This window comes from Phoenix dactylifera, chromosome 2, assembly GCF_051530095.1.
Source record: "Phoenix dactylifera cultivar Ajwa chromosome 2, Ajwa_hap1_PhDact_Kaust_v1.1, whole genome shotgun sequence".
NCBI classification, from domain to species: Eukaryota; Viridiplantae; Streptophyta; class Magnoliopsida; order Arecales; family Arecaceae; genus Phoenix; species Phoenix dactylifera.
Genome location: NC_143191.1, coordinates 37813096 through 37826763, shown reverse-complemented (window position 1 = coordinate 37826763; position 13668 = coordinate 37813096). Strand labels below are relative to the sequence as shown.

The 13668-nt window shown below is 39.2% G+C and overlaps 1 protein-coding gene and 1 non-coding gene across 2 annotated transcripts; one reads left to right on the top strand and one right to left on the bottom strand.

Moving 5' to 3' along the window:
- The first annotated feature begins 5095 nt into the window (after positions 1-5095).
- On the top strand, positions 5096-10169 carry LOC120107363 (uncharacterized). Its single transcript, XM_089928111.1, has 4 exons — positions 5096-7603; positions 7760-7984; positions 8060-9938; positions 9982-10169. Exons 1-4 carry the CDS (start codon positions 5096-5098, stop codon positions 10167-10169), a joined length of 4800 nt encoding a protein of 1599 aa, XP_089784237.1.
- Positions 5351-5457, bottom strand: LOC148699984 (small nucleolar RNA R71). The gene has a single exon (XR_015973376.1). It is a non-coding gene; the product is annotated as a small nucleolar RNA R71 (small nucleolar RNA).
- Positions 10170-13668: the final 3499 nt, after the last annotated feature.

Here is a 13668-nt window from a genome sequence, read left to right as displayed (position 1 = left end):
CACAGGATTCCTTCCAACTAAAAATCCAGCTATAGGACTGTGCAGTGGGAACAACATTGCCTTCATGTGCATGGCATGACTCCTGTCCGATGACCAATGTATATCATTCATATTTGTCAGACCCTCCAAGCTGGTCCTGCCGACCAGGATGCTACTGGGACTACACGCTCAACTCACCGAGTCGACTCATTTCTCAAGTGGTTCGACTTGTAGCTCTTTTTGTACCAAAAAGAATTGAGTCGAACTGCTCGAGCACTCGCTCGGAGTTCTTTGATACTAAATCAAAATCCTGAAAGAATTAAAAGTAGAGTTTCGAATATGCCACATTTATGTTGCCTATTGCAGTTGTGTTTTGCAGCCGAGAATGAGTTTGCGGGAATATATTTTTACATCAACTTTAGGGCCATAATGCGGTATCGATCTATAATATCTCTAACTCGCGCACAATGGAATATACATAATAATCAACAAGAAAAATGCTAAAAATTCTTTGTCATATCGCTACTCACAATCTTATGTAGAAGTTAGCGATTGGTTGAGTGGTACTGAGTGCAGCAATCCCCAACTGCCATATTGGACAATAGGTATTCAGTGACAATATGTCGGAAATTCATTTGTAAAAATATAGTCCCATACCAGATAGTAATAAAAGGTGAGGCAGCTGATATGCTACTTAGGTCCAAAACTCAATGGTTTAAGTTTTTGCATTAACTTGGATCTCCAATTTTAAATAAGCTCGGGCTGAAGCCCGACCAAACATGAATGCAATGTAGGCCCGTGTCCGGGCCCGTGATCAACTCTATGCAAAATTCTGAATAGGCCCAGGTCTGTGCAAAATTAAATCCATGGATTGGCCTGTTGACAGTGCGCTGATTTAGAATTTTCCCGTCCGAGCCCTTCAAGAGCGGTGCGGCGATTTCAAGGCTGAAACAACCAAATCAAAGGCAGGACCGAGGAAAACCACCCGAGCTAGCGCCAAAGACAGCAACGTCAGGCGCAGCAGAGATGGCGGCCAAACTAAAAGGAACCGGAGACCTGGGCCTCTTTTCGGCTCAGTCCCATCTAAAAGATGGTCTGAAGGAGACTAGAAGTCTCCAGGAACGGGCCATAGAGCTACATGTCCAAAAATACGATGTCATCTAGTGGAAATTTGAACATGGTCATAAATGCATTTGTGCGAGTTGGAAGGCTTTGGGTTTCATGCGGCTGTCTGGTGTCAGATAGTCCAGAAAAGAAGGAGAAAATACAACAGAAGCATCCTGGTTTAGTTTCTTAAAATTATTTTCATCCACTTATCTGTGTTTTTTTTTGGGGGGGGTTCTTGGGGGATCGGCAAGGTTGGAAAGTTGGCAATTCTTTACTGATATATGGCGTATGTGGGAACTAGTGGGCAGGATTAGCAGCACCATGGCAAAACTATTTCCAAGGATTGCTCCCGAAAATCCAGAAAGTCTTGGTCCCAAAATAGTATGTTTTAGAGAAAAAATCTTCAACCATAGATTCGAAAATCTAGTGAGATTTGGTTACTAATAGTATGCAGGAGAGTTGTTACCATGTGCATGCGCACTGCTGTCATGGCCCAACCGAAGTAGACGTAGCCCAAATATTTTCTAGGCTTTTTGAAGCTCAAGCACCTCCTATCTACCATAAATTTAGGACATAGACTCAATTATCCCATTCACATTTATCGCGATTTCTTTGTCATTCCAAAAAGTTCATGCTGATTGCAGCTCCACTTCACAATTCTTTCTAAGAAATTGTAGCATATGCTAAATCTTATTATGTGATTGGGCATTAGTTTAAAAGCTCGATTCCTCGATGCCAAACCTGATGGCAACATAGCTTGCTTAGTAATGAGGCATTGACGTGCTTGGTTGGTGTTGGGTGCATATTCATCTGTCTAAATTTTTTTATTATCAAGTGAACGACTCAATTTTATATTATATATATACACACACACACATACATACATACGTACATACATACATACACAAGAGCTGCTGTAATGACCTCGAATCTCTTAACTATTTGTCAGTGTATGTGTTTAGCTTAGGGGCTCGTTTGGTTCGCGGGAAACATTTTCCCTCCTAGGAATATGATTCCTGAAAAATAAATTCCTAGGTAGAGAATGCCTAGAAAAGTACTTTTGGCATGTTTGGTTGACCATGGGAAAGTGACAAATTTCCAAAATGCTTATGTTTAGTTGGCCATCCACTTTTCTAGGAAAGTTATGTATAATCATATTATGCCCTTAATAAAAATTAGGTCTTTAATGCCTCCTTAATATTTTTTTAATGCCGAAAGGCCTTTTTGGAAAAAAATAAAAATGGAGTGATTCTCGCCTCATGAGAAAGTAACTTTCCCATGTTTTTCATGGGAAAGACTTTCCCATGAAATGTGGGAATCATATTCCCATGGGAATACAGCTTTTCCATCTCACTCCTTTGAAAACTCCAACCAAACAAAAGGTATATCATTACTTTTTTGTTGACCACACTTTTTTCCCTTCTTTTTCCACGAACCAAAGGAGCCCTAGATGTCCTGATGGCCACATAGCTTGCTTGGTATGAGGCATTGGCATGCTTGGTTGGTGTTGGGGGAAAATAAATCGTCCCAAAACACATGAGCAGGCCGTCAGCATATAGCCGGAGGTGCCCGACCTGGAGGGCACCCGACATGGAGAATGCCCGACCTGGAGGGCGCCCGACCTAGAAGACGCCCGACCTGGAGGGCGCCCGACCTAGAGGACGCTTAACCTAGAGGGCGCCCAACCTTGAAGGCGTCCAACCTAGAAAGTGCCCGATCTAGGAAGGCATCCGATCCCGGAAGCCGGACCTCGCCGACTGCCCGCTGCGGTCACATCCTCCTACGGCCCGATTTGGGACCAAGCCTTAAGCGGCTTACTCAACAATTAATGCGTATGGTCTCTGCAGACCTCCGGCTTACTCAACAATTAATGCGCATGGTCTCTGCAGACTTCCGGCTTACTCAACAATTAATGCGCATGGTCTCTGCAGACCTCCGGCTTACTTAACAATTAATGCGCATCGTTTCTGTTACCTACGGATCTCCGGTCCTCCACGGTAAGTCAACTCGGCTGCATCCAGTCGGCCGTGACAACTCCCTGATTTCGACCCCATCCCCTACGGTGGTGATGTGGGAATTTATTTCACACATTTTCTTAATCTTAATTATTTTGTTTTAGAGTGTTTTGTATGTTCTTAGCTCATTTGTCCATAATTTAGGTGTCTTTTACATTTATTTAATTCTTGAAAATTCTTGGTATTTTGCAGGTGTTTAATTATTAAATTCGGTTGAAATTAGGCTGGTCTAGTCAACCCAGAATACTGTTCGGTTTTTAGATTCTAACTGAAGCTACAGACCTCCGTTTCATATGTTGTTTAGCTTGCTGGAAAGATAATAGGTAGACCTAAAACTTTTATGAAGATCACAAAACCAATTTCTGCCGTTTTGAAGTCCAAACCTTAGCCGAAACGGAGAAGTCTGAATCTGTCCAAAATTTTACTGCGGCCCATACCCTGTTTCGGTTTTCAGCTTGTATATGGAGTTATATAAGTCAGAATAATGCAAACCTAGGTGCGTTGGAAAGCTGAGAACGAGATCTAAAACTTTCGTGAAGGGTCCAACTCCAAAGTATATCATTTTGGTGCTCTAAATTCAGCTGGGAGTCGAATCTAAAAATCAGCCTATAATTTCGGGATTTCAGCTAGCAGATAGGGAGGAAATCTGTTTTAAAATTCAAAAAAAAAGGAAATACCGAGAAGAGGAGGGGGGGGGGGGGGGGGGGGGGGGGCAGTAGATACGAAGAGGAGGAGAAGCAGAAAAAAAAGAAAAAATGCAGAGAATCTGAAATTCCGAGAGGAGGAAAAGCTAGAAATTCCGAGAGGAAGAAAAAGCTGGAATTCTGGGAGAAAGAACGGAACGGAGGATTTTTGCAAATACAGAGTTCTTTTCCTTTCTCTTATATATATATATTTTTTATTTTTTTATTTGCTGAATTGTTATTAAGAATGTTGAATGCGAATTTATGTTTGAGAAATAATGGGATTGATTTATTAGTTATGATTTGCTAGTTTTCTTATCCTAGGGCTAGGACGTAGTCATTGAATTTTTGATATGAATTGAATATGGTTGTATTGAACATCTTTTGTTAATTGCAATTTGATGATTTCGGTTTTCATTCTTGCAATTTACTGGCCATGAATTGCATGCTTAAGATGTTGAATGAAGTAACGAAAGTTGAAGTTCAATATTAGTTGGTGAATTTATCAAACATTGGTGGTGTAGTTTAGAAATAAATGCACACCCTTGTGACCTACAATCAAGAATTTCACAGATCATAATGAATTTATATTAATTTCTATGATCACGAAAGTAGACATAGGATTAATATAGGAATAGGTGTTATGCCTTGAAAGAGGATATCGCATAAAAAAAAGGGATTCAGTCATTGTAATTAGCAGAATATTAACAATCAGATTTAAATTCATTGAAGGAATTCAATTGATGAAATCCAAGCCCTAGGAACCTTTCATATTTGATTTTTCAGGTCAAGAAATTGCAGTCAGTCACATCAATTTGGGGTCGTCTAAATAATATAGAAAATTTATAAATTGGTACTTGAATCGTCTCCTTGTGGAAACGATACTCTTTTTGCCCTATTCTACTTGTCATGACCCATGCACTTGTGGTAGAGTCTAGGGACTATCAAGTTTTTGGCGTCGTTGCCGGGGAGGATTTTTTTTAATATCAATACAAATAATTTTCTGCATTAATTTAGACTGTTTTGTTCTTTTTGTTAATTTACGTTTTCTATATTTAGTGTATGCCACGAAACTGTGAGCTAATTGAGCCTTTTGAACCAGAAATTGAGAGAACCCTACGAGCATTAAGGAAACAACAAAGATTAGAGCCAAAGCAAAAACAAGCAGAAGCCATGGCAGATAACCAAGATAACCAGAATAAAAGGTTGTTGAGTGACTATGCAGTGCCGAATGTCAATGGTGCTTAACCCAGTATTGTGAGACCTACAGTCAATGCTAATAATTTTGAGATTAAGCCTGGTCTCATCCAGATGGTGCAGCAGGAGCAGTTTGGTGGAGGACCTGCTGAGGATCCACATGCACACCTTGCCAATTTCTTGGAGATTTGTGATACAATCAAGATGAATGGAGTTAGTGATGATGCTATTCGACTCCGACTTTTTCCATTTTCTCTAAAAGATAAAGCCAAGGCCTGGTTGAATTCCAAAGCGCCTAACTCTTTCACCACCTGGAATGCCTTGTCACAAGCTTTTCTGAGTAAGTATTTTTCCCCAGGTAAGACTGCCAAACTTAGAAATGATATTACCAGTTTTGCTCAGTTTGATGGTGAATCTTTGTATGAAGCCTGGGAGAGGTTTAAGGATTTGCAGAGGAAGTGTCCACATCATGGTCTTCCTGACTGGCTGATTGTACAGACTTTCTATAATGGATTAATACATTCAGTTAGAATTACCATAGATGCAGCTGCAGGAGGTACTTTAATGAGTAAGTCAACAGAAGAGGCATATGAGTTGTTAGAAGAAATGGCCTCTAACAATTATCAGTGGTCTAATGAAAGAGGTATGCCTAAGAAAGTTCCAGATATGTATGATGTAGATGGCATAAACATGTTGAATGCCAAGGTTGATTCTCTAATAAAAATGTTCGGTAAGCTGGGTAATGTGAATTCCGTTTCTAGTCCTGTATTGAGTTGTGATTGCTGTGGAGGAGCTCACATGAGTTCTGATTGTATGCAGGTTCAATTTGTGTCTAATTATAACAGGCAGCAGCAGCAGAACAACCCTTATTCCAACACATACAACCCAGGCTGGAGGAATCATCCCAACTTTTTATGGAAAGATCAAGGTAACCAAGGTAGCAGTTCTAGACCTCTCCATCCTCCTGGTTTCCAACCAAGACCATCCCAACCAGAAAGTAAGCAGTCTTGGGAGATAGCTATTGAGAAGTTAGCCAATGCCAGTTCGGAGAGATTTGAGAGACTGGAAGCAAAGGTTGACCAGTTGGCGAGTTCCAATAGAAATGTGGAGGTGCAATTGGGGCAGTTAGCCAATTCCATCAATTCTCGTGGACAGGGTAATTTGCCTAGTAAGACAGAGGTCAATCCGAAGGAGCATTGCAAGGCAGTCACCTTGAGAAGTGGTAAGCAACTTGGTCAGGTAAGTGGTGAGACTATAGTTGGTGATGAAGTAGACTATGAAGAGGTGAGCAAGAAGGTCAGTGAAGAAGTTGAGGACCTAGCCAAGACAACATCCCCACTACCACCAGTCGAACCTTATGTTCCTCCCATTCCTTTTCCTCAAAGGCTTAAGAAGAATAAAATTGATCAACAGTTTGAGAAATTTTTGAAAGTATTTAGGCAGCTTCACATTAATATTCCTTTTGCAGACGCCTTAGCACAAATTCCTGCATATACAAAATTTTTAAAGGAGATCATGTCTAAGAAGAGGAAATTGGAAGATTTCGAGACCATTGCCTTAACGGAGGAATGCAGTGCCATTATCCAGAATAAGCTTCCACCAAAGCTAAGAGATCCAGGGAGTTTTTCTATTCCTTGTACTATAGGTGATGTTGATTTTTCTAGAGCTTTATGTGATTTAGGTGCTAGTGTTTCACTAATGCCTTTATCTGTGTCTAGGAAGCTTGGATTGAAGGAGTTGAAGCCTACTACCATCTCTTTGCAGCTAGCTGATCGATCGGTCAAATATCCTTTGGGTGTTCTTGAGAATGTGCTGATCAAGGTAAAGAAGTTTATCATTCCAGTTGATTTTATTGTTTTGGAGATGGAAGAAGACACCGAGATCCCTATCATTTTAGGCCGGCCCTTTCTAGCCACAGCTGGAGCTATCATAGATGTTAAGAATAGTAGGTTGACTTTGAAGGTTGGTGAAGAAGAGGTAGATTTTAATTTATTTGAAGCTACTAAATATCCTTCTTTTACTGATCATGTTTTTCGAGTTGATGTTGTAGATGAGTCGACCAGAGAGGTTTTTAGGGCTGAAAATACTAAAGAACCTCTTGAGACTTGTTTAGTGAGTGCAGGGACAAGTAAAGATGATAATCTAGAGGTTGCTAAAGTAGCGTGTGCATTAGAGGCTACATGTCCTAAGCAAAAAAAGAGAGGTATTTATTTTGAGGATATCGGCAAAGGTAAGCCACCCCCTCCCCCTTCTAATGTGCAAGCGCCAGTTCTGGAGTTGAAGCCATTACCCTCACATCTCAGGTATGCATTTTTAGGTGAAAATAATACTTTGCCTGTGATTGTGAGTGCTTCTTTGTCTGATGAGCAACTTGACAAATTGATACGTATTTTGAGATTGAGAAAAAAAGCCATAGGATGGACTATATCAGACCTTAGAGGAATTAGCCCTTCATTGTGTATGCATAGAATTTTAATGGAGGATAACCATAAACCTATTGTTGAAAATCAGAGACGGTTAAATCCTAACATGAAAGAAGTAGTTAGGGCTGAAGTTCTTAAATGGTTAGATGCAAGGATTATTTATCCTATATCTGATAGTTCATGGATTAGTCCAGTGCAGGTAGTACCTAAAAAGGGTGGGATGACTGTGGTGCATAATAAAAATAATGAATTAATTCCCACTAGGACAGTAACTGGGTGGAGAGTCTGCATAGATTATAGGAAACTTAATAGTGTTACCCGTAAGGATCATTTTTCTTTACATTTTCTTGATCAGGTGCTTGAGAGACTTGCTGGGTATGCGTATTACTGTTTTTTAGATGGTTATTCAGGGTATAACCAGATTTCTATATCCCCCGAAGATCAAGAAAAGACCACCTTCACTTGTCCTTATGGTACTTTTGCATTTCGTAGGATGCCTTTTGGTTTGTGTAATGCACCTGCTACATTTCAACGTTGCATGATGGCTATTTTCTCTGATTTTATTGAAAAGATCATGGAGGTTTTCATGGATAATTTTTCTGTTTTTGGATCTTCTTTTGATAGTTGTTTAGATAACTTGTCTTGAGTTTTGCAGCGCTGTGAGGAGACCAATTTGGTCTTGAATTGGGAGAAATATCATTTTATGGTGCAGGAAGGTATTGTTTTGGGCCACAAAATTTCAGCAAGAGGCCTTGAAGTGGACCGAGCAAAAATAGAAATTATTGAAAAATTGCCACCACCTGCAAATGTTAAGGGAGTTAGAAGTTTTCTTGGTCACACAGGATTTTACCGGCGTTTTATTAAGGATTTCTCTAAAATTTCTAAACCTCTTTGTAATCTGTTGAATAAGGATGTTGTGTTTGATTTTGATAAGGACTGTTTGAATGCTTTTAACAGGTTAAAGCAAGAGTTGGTGTCAGCACCAATTAAGGCAGCCCCAGATTGGAGTTTGCCTTTTGAGCTAATGTGTGATGCTAGTGATTTCACTTTGGGTGCTGTTCTCGGCCAGAGAAAAGACAGAAAGTTGCATGTTATATATTATGCTAGTAGAGTTTTAAATAATGCACAGTTGAATTATGCAACTACTGAAAAAGAATTGCTTGCTGTTGTGTTTGCTTTTGATAAGTTTCGATCTTATCTTGTAGGTTCCAAGGTGATCGTATATACGGACCATTCAGCAATCAAGTACTTGCTGAAAAAGAAAGATGCCAAACCGCGCTTGATTCGGTGGGTGCTGTTGCTTCAAGAATTTGATCTTGAGATTCGAGACAAGAGAGGCATGGAGAATGTGGTGGCAGATCACTTGTCTAGATTAGAGGGGCAGTCAAGAGCAGATGAGGTGCCCATTAATAAAAGCTTTCCAGATGAGCAGTTGTTGGCAGTTTCAGTCATCCCCTGGTATGTTGATTTCGTGAACTATTTGGTGAGTGGCATTGTTCCCCCTGATTTGAGCTATCATCAGACGAAAAAGTTTTTGTGGGATGTGAAGCATTATTTTTGGGAAGAACTGCTACTCTATGAACGCTGTGCAGATGGGATGATTAGAAGATGTGTGCCCCAGGATGAGATGCAGGATATACTTGACCATTGCCATTCCTTGGAGTGTGGTGGACATTTCAGTACCTCTAAGACAGTTGCAAAGGTATGGCAGTCTGGTTTTTGCTGGCCGACCATGTATCAAGATACTAGACAATATGTGAGCATGTGTGATAGATGTCAGAGGGTTGGCAACATTTCAAAAAAGAATGAGATGCCCTTGACCAATATCCTGGAGGTTGAACTGTTTGATTTATGGGGAATTGATTTCATGGGCCCATTTCCTTCTTCCTTCAATAATCAGTACATTCTGGTAGCAGTGGATTATGTGTCTAAATGGGTTGAAGCTACTGCAACTCAGACTAATGACTCTCGGGTGGTGATGAGATTTGTGAAGAAAAATATTTTTTCAAGATTTGGTGTGCCGAGAGCTATTATTAGTGATAAAGGCTCTCATTTTTGTAATCGGTCATTTGAGGCTTTGTTGAAGAAATATGGGGTTACTCATAAGGTGGCACTTGCCTATCATCCCCAAACAAATGGGCAAGTGGAACTTGAAAATAGGGAATTGAAGCAAATTTTGGAGAAAACTGTGAGCAATTCAAGAAAGGATTGGGCAAATAAGTTAGATGATGCACTTTGGGCCTATAGGACAGCTTTCAAGACACCTTTGGGTATGTCTCCTTACAGACTTGTCTTTAGAAAGTCTTGTCACTTACCAGTGGAATTAGAACACAGGGCCTATTGGGCAATCAAAGAGTTGAACATGGATTTGAAAGCTGCGGGAGAAAAAAGATTGCTACAGTTGAGTGAGTTGGAGGAGTTTAGGTTGGATGCTTATGACAATACTCGGATTTACAAGGAAAAGACAAAGCATTGGCATGACAAACATCTTCAGATTAGAAACTTCGAAATTGGGCAGCTTATGATAAGCATTGGCATGCTTATTACTCTTCAACTCAAGACTTAAGTTATTTCCAGGCAAGCTTCGTTCTAGGTGGTCTGGTCCATTCACGGTAACGAAAGTGTATCCATATGGTGCTGTTGAGGTGCGTAGTGAGGTCACTGGTGCATTCAAGGTTAATGGGCAGCGTTTGAAGCCTTATCTTGCTAGTAATGTGGTTCCTAAAGGAGTGATTTACTCTTTGAAGAATCCTACCTATGGTTGATGGTGTGGAAGTCAAGCTAATGACTGTAAACAAGCGCTTCTTGGGAGGCAACCCAACCACAAAAAAAAAAAAAATTCCTTTCTTTTGTCTTTTGTTATATGTTTTAATTGTTGTTTTTATTTAAGTCTTTGAATAATTATTGTTGTGACCCCTTTCTTTTTGGTTGTGTTGTGTAGGTGCAGAAAAATCAAGCAAGAAGCTAGTTCGTATTCAATTCAGTCGGATATTCATTGTGTTCAGCCTTGCTAAAAGGGGAGTATTAGTCTTCCATTTTTCTTTGCTTTCACATTGAGGACAATGTGAAAATTAAGTTTGGGGGAGTGGATATTTGATTATGCTGAATGCTAGTATTGGTTATGTTTGTTTGAGAAAGAAATTTTTTTCGAAATTCTGGTTTGTTCACTTTCATGCAAGTTAATAGTGATCATATCTATGTCTTCCAAACCAAATTTTTATGTGAAAGATTAGGAGAAATGAACATGCATTTGCACTTGTGTGATACTTATCTAGGATCAACATTACACTTTTGGGTTCTTTATTGTGTTTAAGCATTGAATTTTGATTTAGGATAGACAATATCTTATAAAGCAAGAGTAAGCATATTTGTTTTCCTTTGGAATTATTGAAGTACATCTTTCCTTGCAAAGTTGTATGAGTTGTGTGATTATGCATAAAAGATGAGTGTGATGCTTTTCTTGTGATTATCCCCTTTGATCTAGTCCTAAACAGGGTTTAAGTAAATAGAGCGATAATGATTAGACAGTCGAATAAATAAATGTGTACAAAGTTCTTTCTTACTCCAATGTTTTGAGTTGCTTAGTAACTAGGGGTATTCATCACCAATGTTTACTTTTACGTCAAACGGCAACTTGGAATATGAGTATGCAAAGGCACTTTAAGTGTGTGACTTGTTGAGTAACCGGGTGCATCCATCACAAATGCTTGTATTCGCGTCAAAAGGCAAGTGACAACTTAAATACAAAGAATAATTGGTCAAAAAAAAAGAAGAAAAAAAAAACTCTCTAGTTTGCTACCTTGTTTGTAGTAGTGAGAAGGGGTGATTGCAGGTTGAGTTGTTACATGATTCAATTGTGTTGGTCGCATGATAAATATGATTGAGTTTGAAATTATATATGGATATTTGATCTAGAGAATGTGAGTATGCTTAGTTTTCCTTCATTGCTATTGTTTATGTACTAAGTTGAAGATTTGATGTTTGCATGATAGGTCCTTTGGGTGTGATGAGTTGAGCCTGACTATGGTTATTGTCCTTTATTTTTATGGTTTTTCTTTTGCTTGAGGACAAGCAAGCATTCAAGTTTGGGGGTATTTGATGTGGGAATTTATTTCACACATTTTCTTAGTCTTAATTCTTTTGTTTTAGAGTGTTTTGTATGTTCTTAGCTCATTTGTCTATAATTTAGGTGTCTTTTATATTTATTTAATTCTTGAAAATTCTTGGTATTTTGCAGGTGTTTAATTATTGAATTCGGTTGAAATTAGGCTGGTCTAGTCAACCCAGAACACTGTTCGGTTTTTGGATTCTAACTGGAGCTACAGACCTCCGTTTCATATGTTGTTTAGCTTGCTGGAAAGATAAGAGGTAGACCTAAAACTTTTATGAAGATCACAAAACCAATTTCTGCCGTTTTGAAATCCAAACCTTAGCCGAAACGGAGAAGTCCGAATCTGTCCAGAATTTTACTGCGGCCCATACCCTATTTCGGTTTTCAGCTTGTATATGGAGTTATATAAGTCAGAATAATGCAAACCTAGGTGCGTTGGAAAGCTGAGAACGAGATCTAAAACTTTTGTGAAGGGTCCAACTCCAAAGTATATCGTTTTGGTGCTCTAAATTCAGCTGGGAGTTGAGTCTAAAAATTAGCCTAGAATTTCGGGATTTCAGCTAGCAGATAGGGAGGAAATCTGTTTTAAAATTCAAAAAAAAAGGAAATTCCGAGAAGAGGAGGGGGGCCAGCAGATACGAAGAGGAGGAGAAGCAGAAAAAAAAGGAAAAAATGCAGAGAATCTGAAATTCCGAGAGGAGGAAAAGCTAGAAATTCCGAGAGGAAGAAAAAGCTGGAATTCTGGGAGAAAGAACGGAACGGAGGATTTTTGCAAATACAGAGTTCTTTTCCTTTCTCTTATATATATATATATATTTTTTATTTTTTTATTTGCTGAATTGTTATTAAGAATGTTGAATGCGAATTTATGTTTGAGAAATAATGGGATTGATTTATTAGTTATGATTTGCTAGTTTTCTTATCCTAGGGCTAGGACGTAGTCATTGAATTTTTGATATGAATTGATTATGGTTGTATTGAACATCTTTTGTTAATTGCAATTTGATGATTTCGGTTTTCATTCTTGTAATTTACTGGCCATGAATTGCATGCTTAAGATGTTGAATGAAGTAACGAAAGTTGAAGTTCAATATTAGTTGGTAAATTTATCAAACATTGGTGGTGTAGTTTAGAAATAAATGCACACCCTTGTGACCTACAATCAAGAATTTCACAGATCATAATGAGTTTATATTAATTTCTATGATCACGAAAGTAGACATAGGATTAATATAGGTATAGGTGTTATGCCTTGAAAGAGGATATCGCATAAAAAAAAGGGATTCGGTCATTGTAATTAGCAGAATATTAACAATCAGATTTAAATTCATTAAAGGAATTCAATTGATGAAATCCAAGCCCTAGGAACCTTTCATATTTGATTTTTCAGGTCAAGAAATTGCAGTCAGTCACATCAATTTGGGGTCATCTAAATAATATAGAAAACTTATAAATTGGTACTTGAATCGCCTCCTTGTGGAAACGATACTCTTTTTGCCCTATTCTACTTGTCATGACCCATGCACTTGTGGTAGAGTCTAGGGACTATCATACGACAAGGCACTAATTCGCATGATCGTGCATCAATTCATGCGACGTGCTCGGTTGTACGGCAACTTCGCCCCGTCACCTCACAGGTAACCCAGCGCCCTCTATAAAAGGAGAATCCTCCTACCTTGGATGGGGGAGAGGCTGAAACTCTGGATATATTTTCCTCCATATATCTTTTCCCCCTCTAATTTAGGCATCGGAGGGCCGGCGCCGGAAACCCCGGCCACCGGCTTTTTGCAGGCTCCATGGAGGACGCCGCTCGCGGACGGAACGCCACTCACCGACTCTCGTCGGAGCTTCACCTTCTCAGCCGACGGCCACCTCCGGGTTCAATTTTCAGCAACAGTTGGTGTTCGGGTGCATATCCATCTGTCTAAATTTTTTTATCATCGAGCCAGAGACTCAGTTTCTTCACACACACACACATATATATACATGTATATATATATATATGTATGTATATATATATATGTATGTACACGAAAGCCGCTGTAATAGACTCAAATCTCTTAACTATTTGTCAGTAGTGTATGTGTTTATAGGTGTTCCACCTTCGAGATTCAACTGGATTATAGGATTGAGTAGTTTTTTTTGTATGTAAT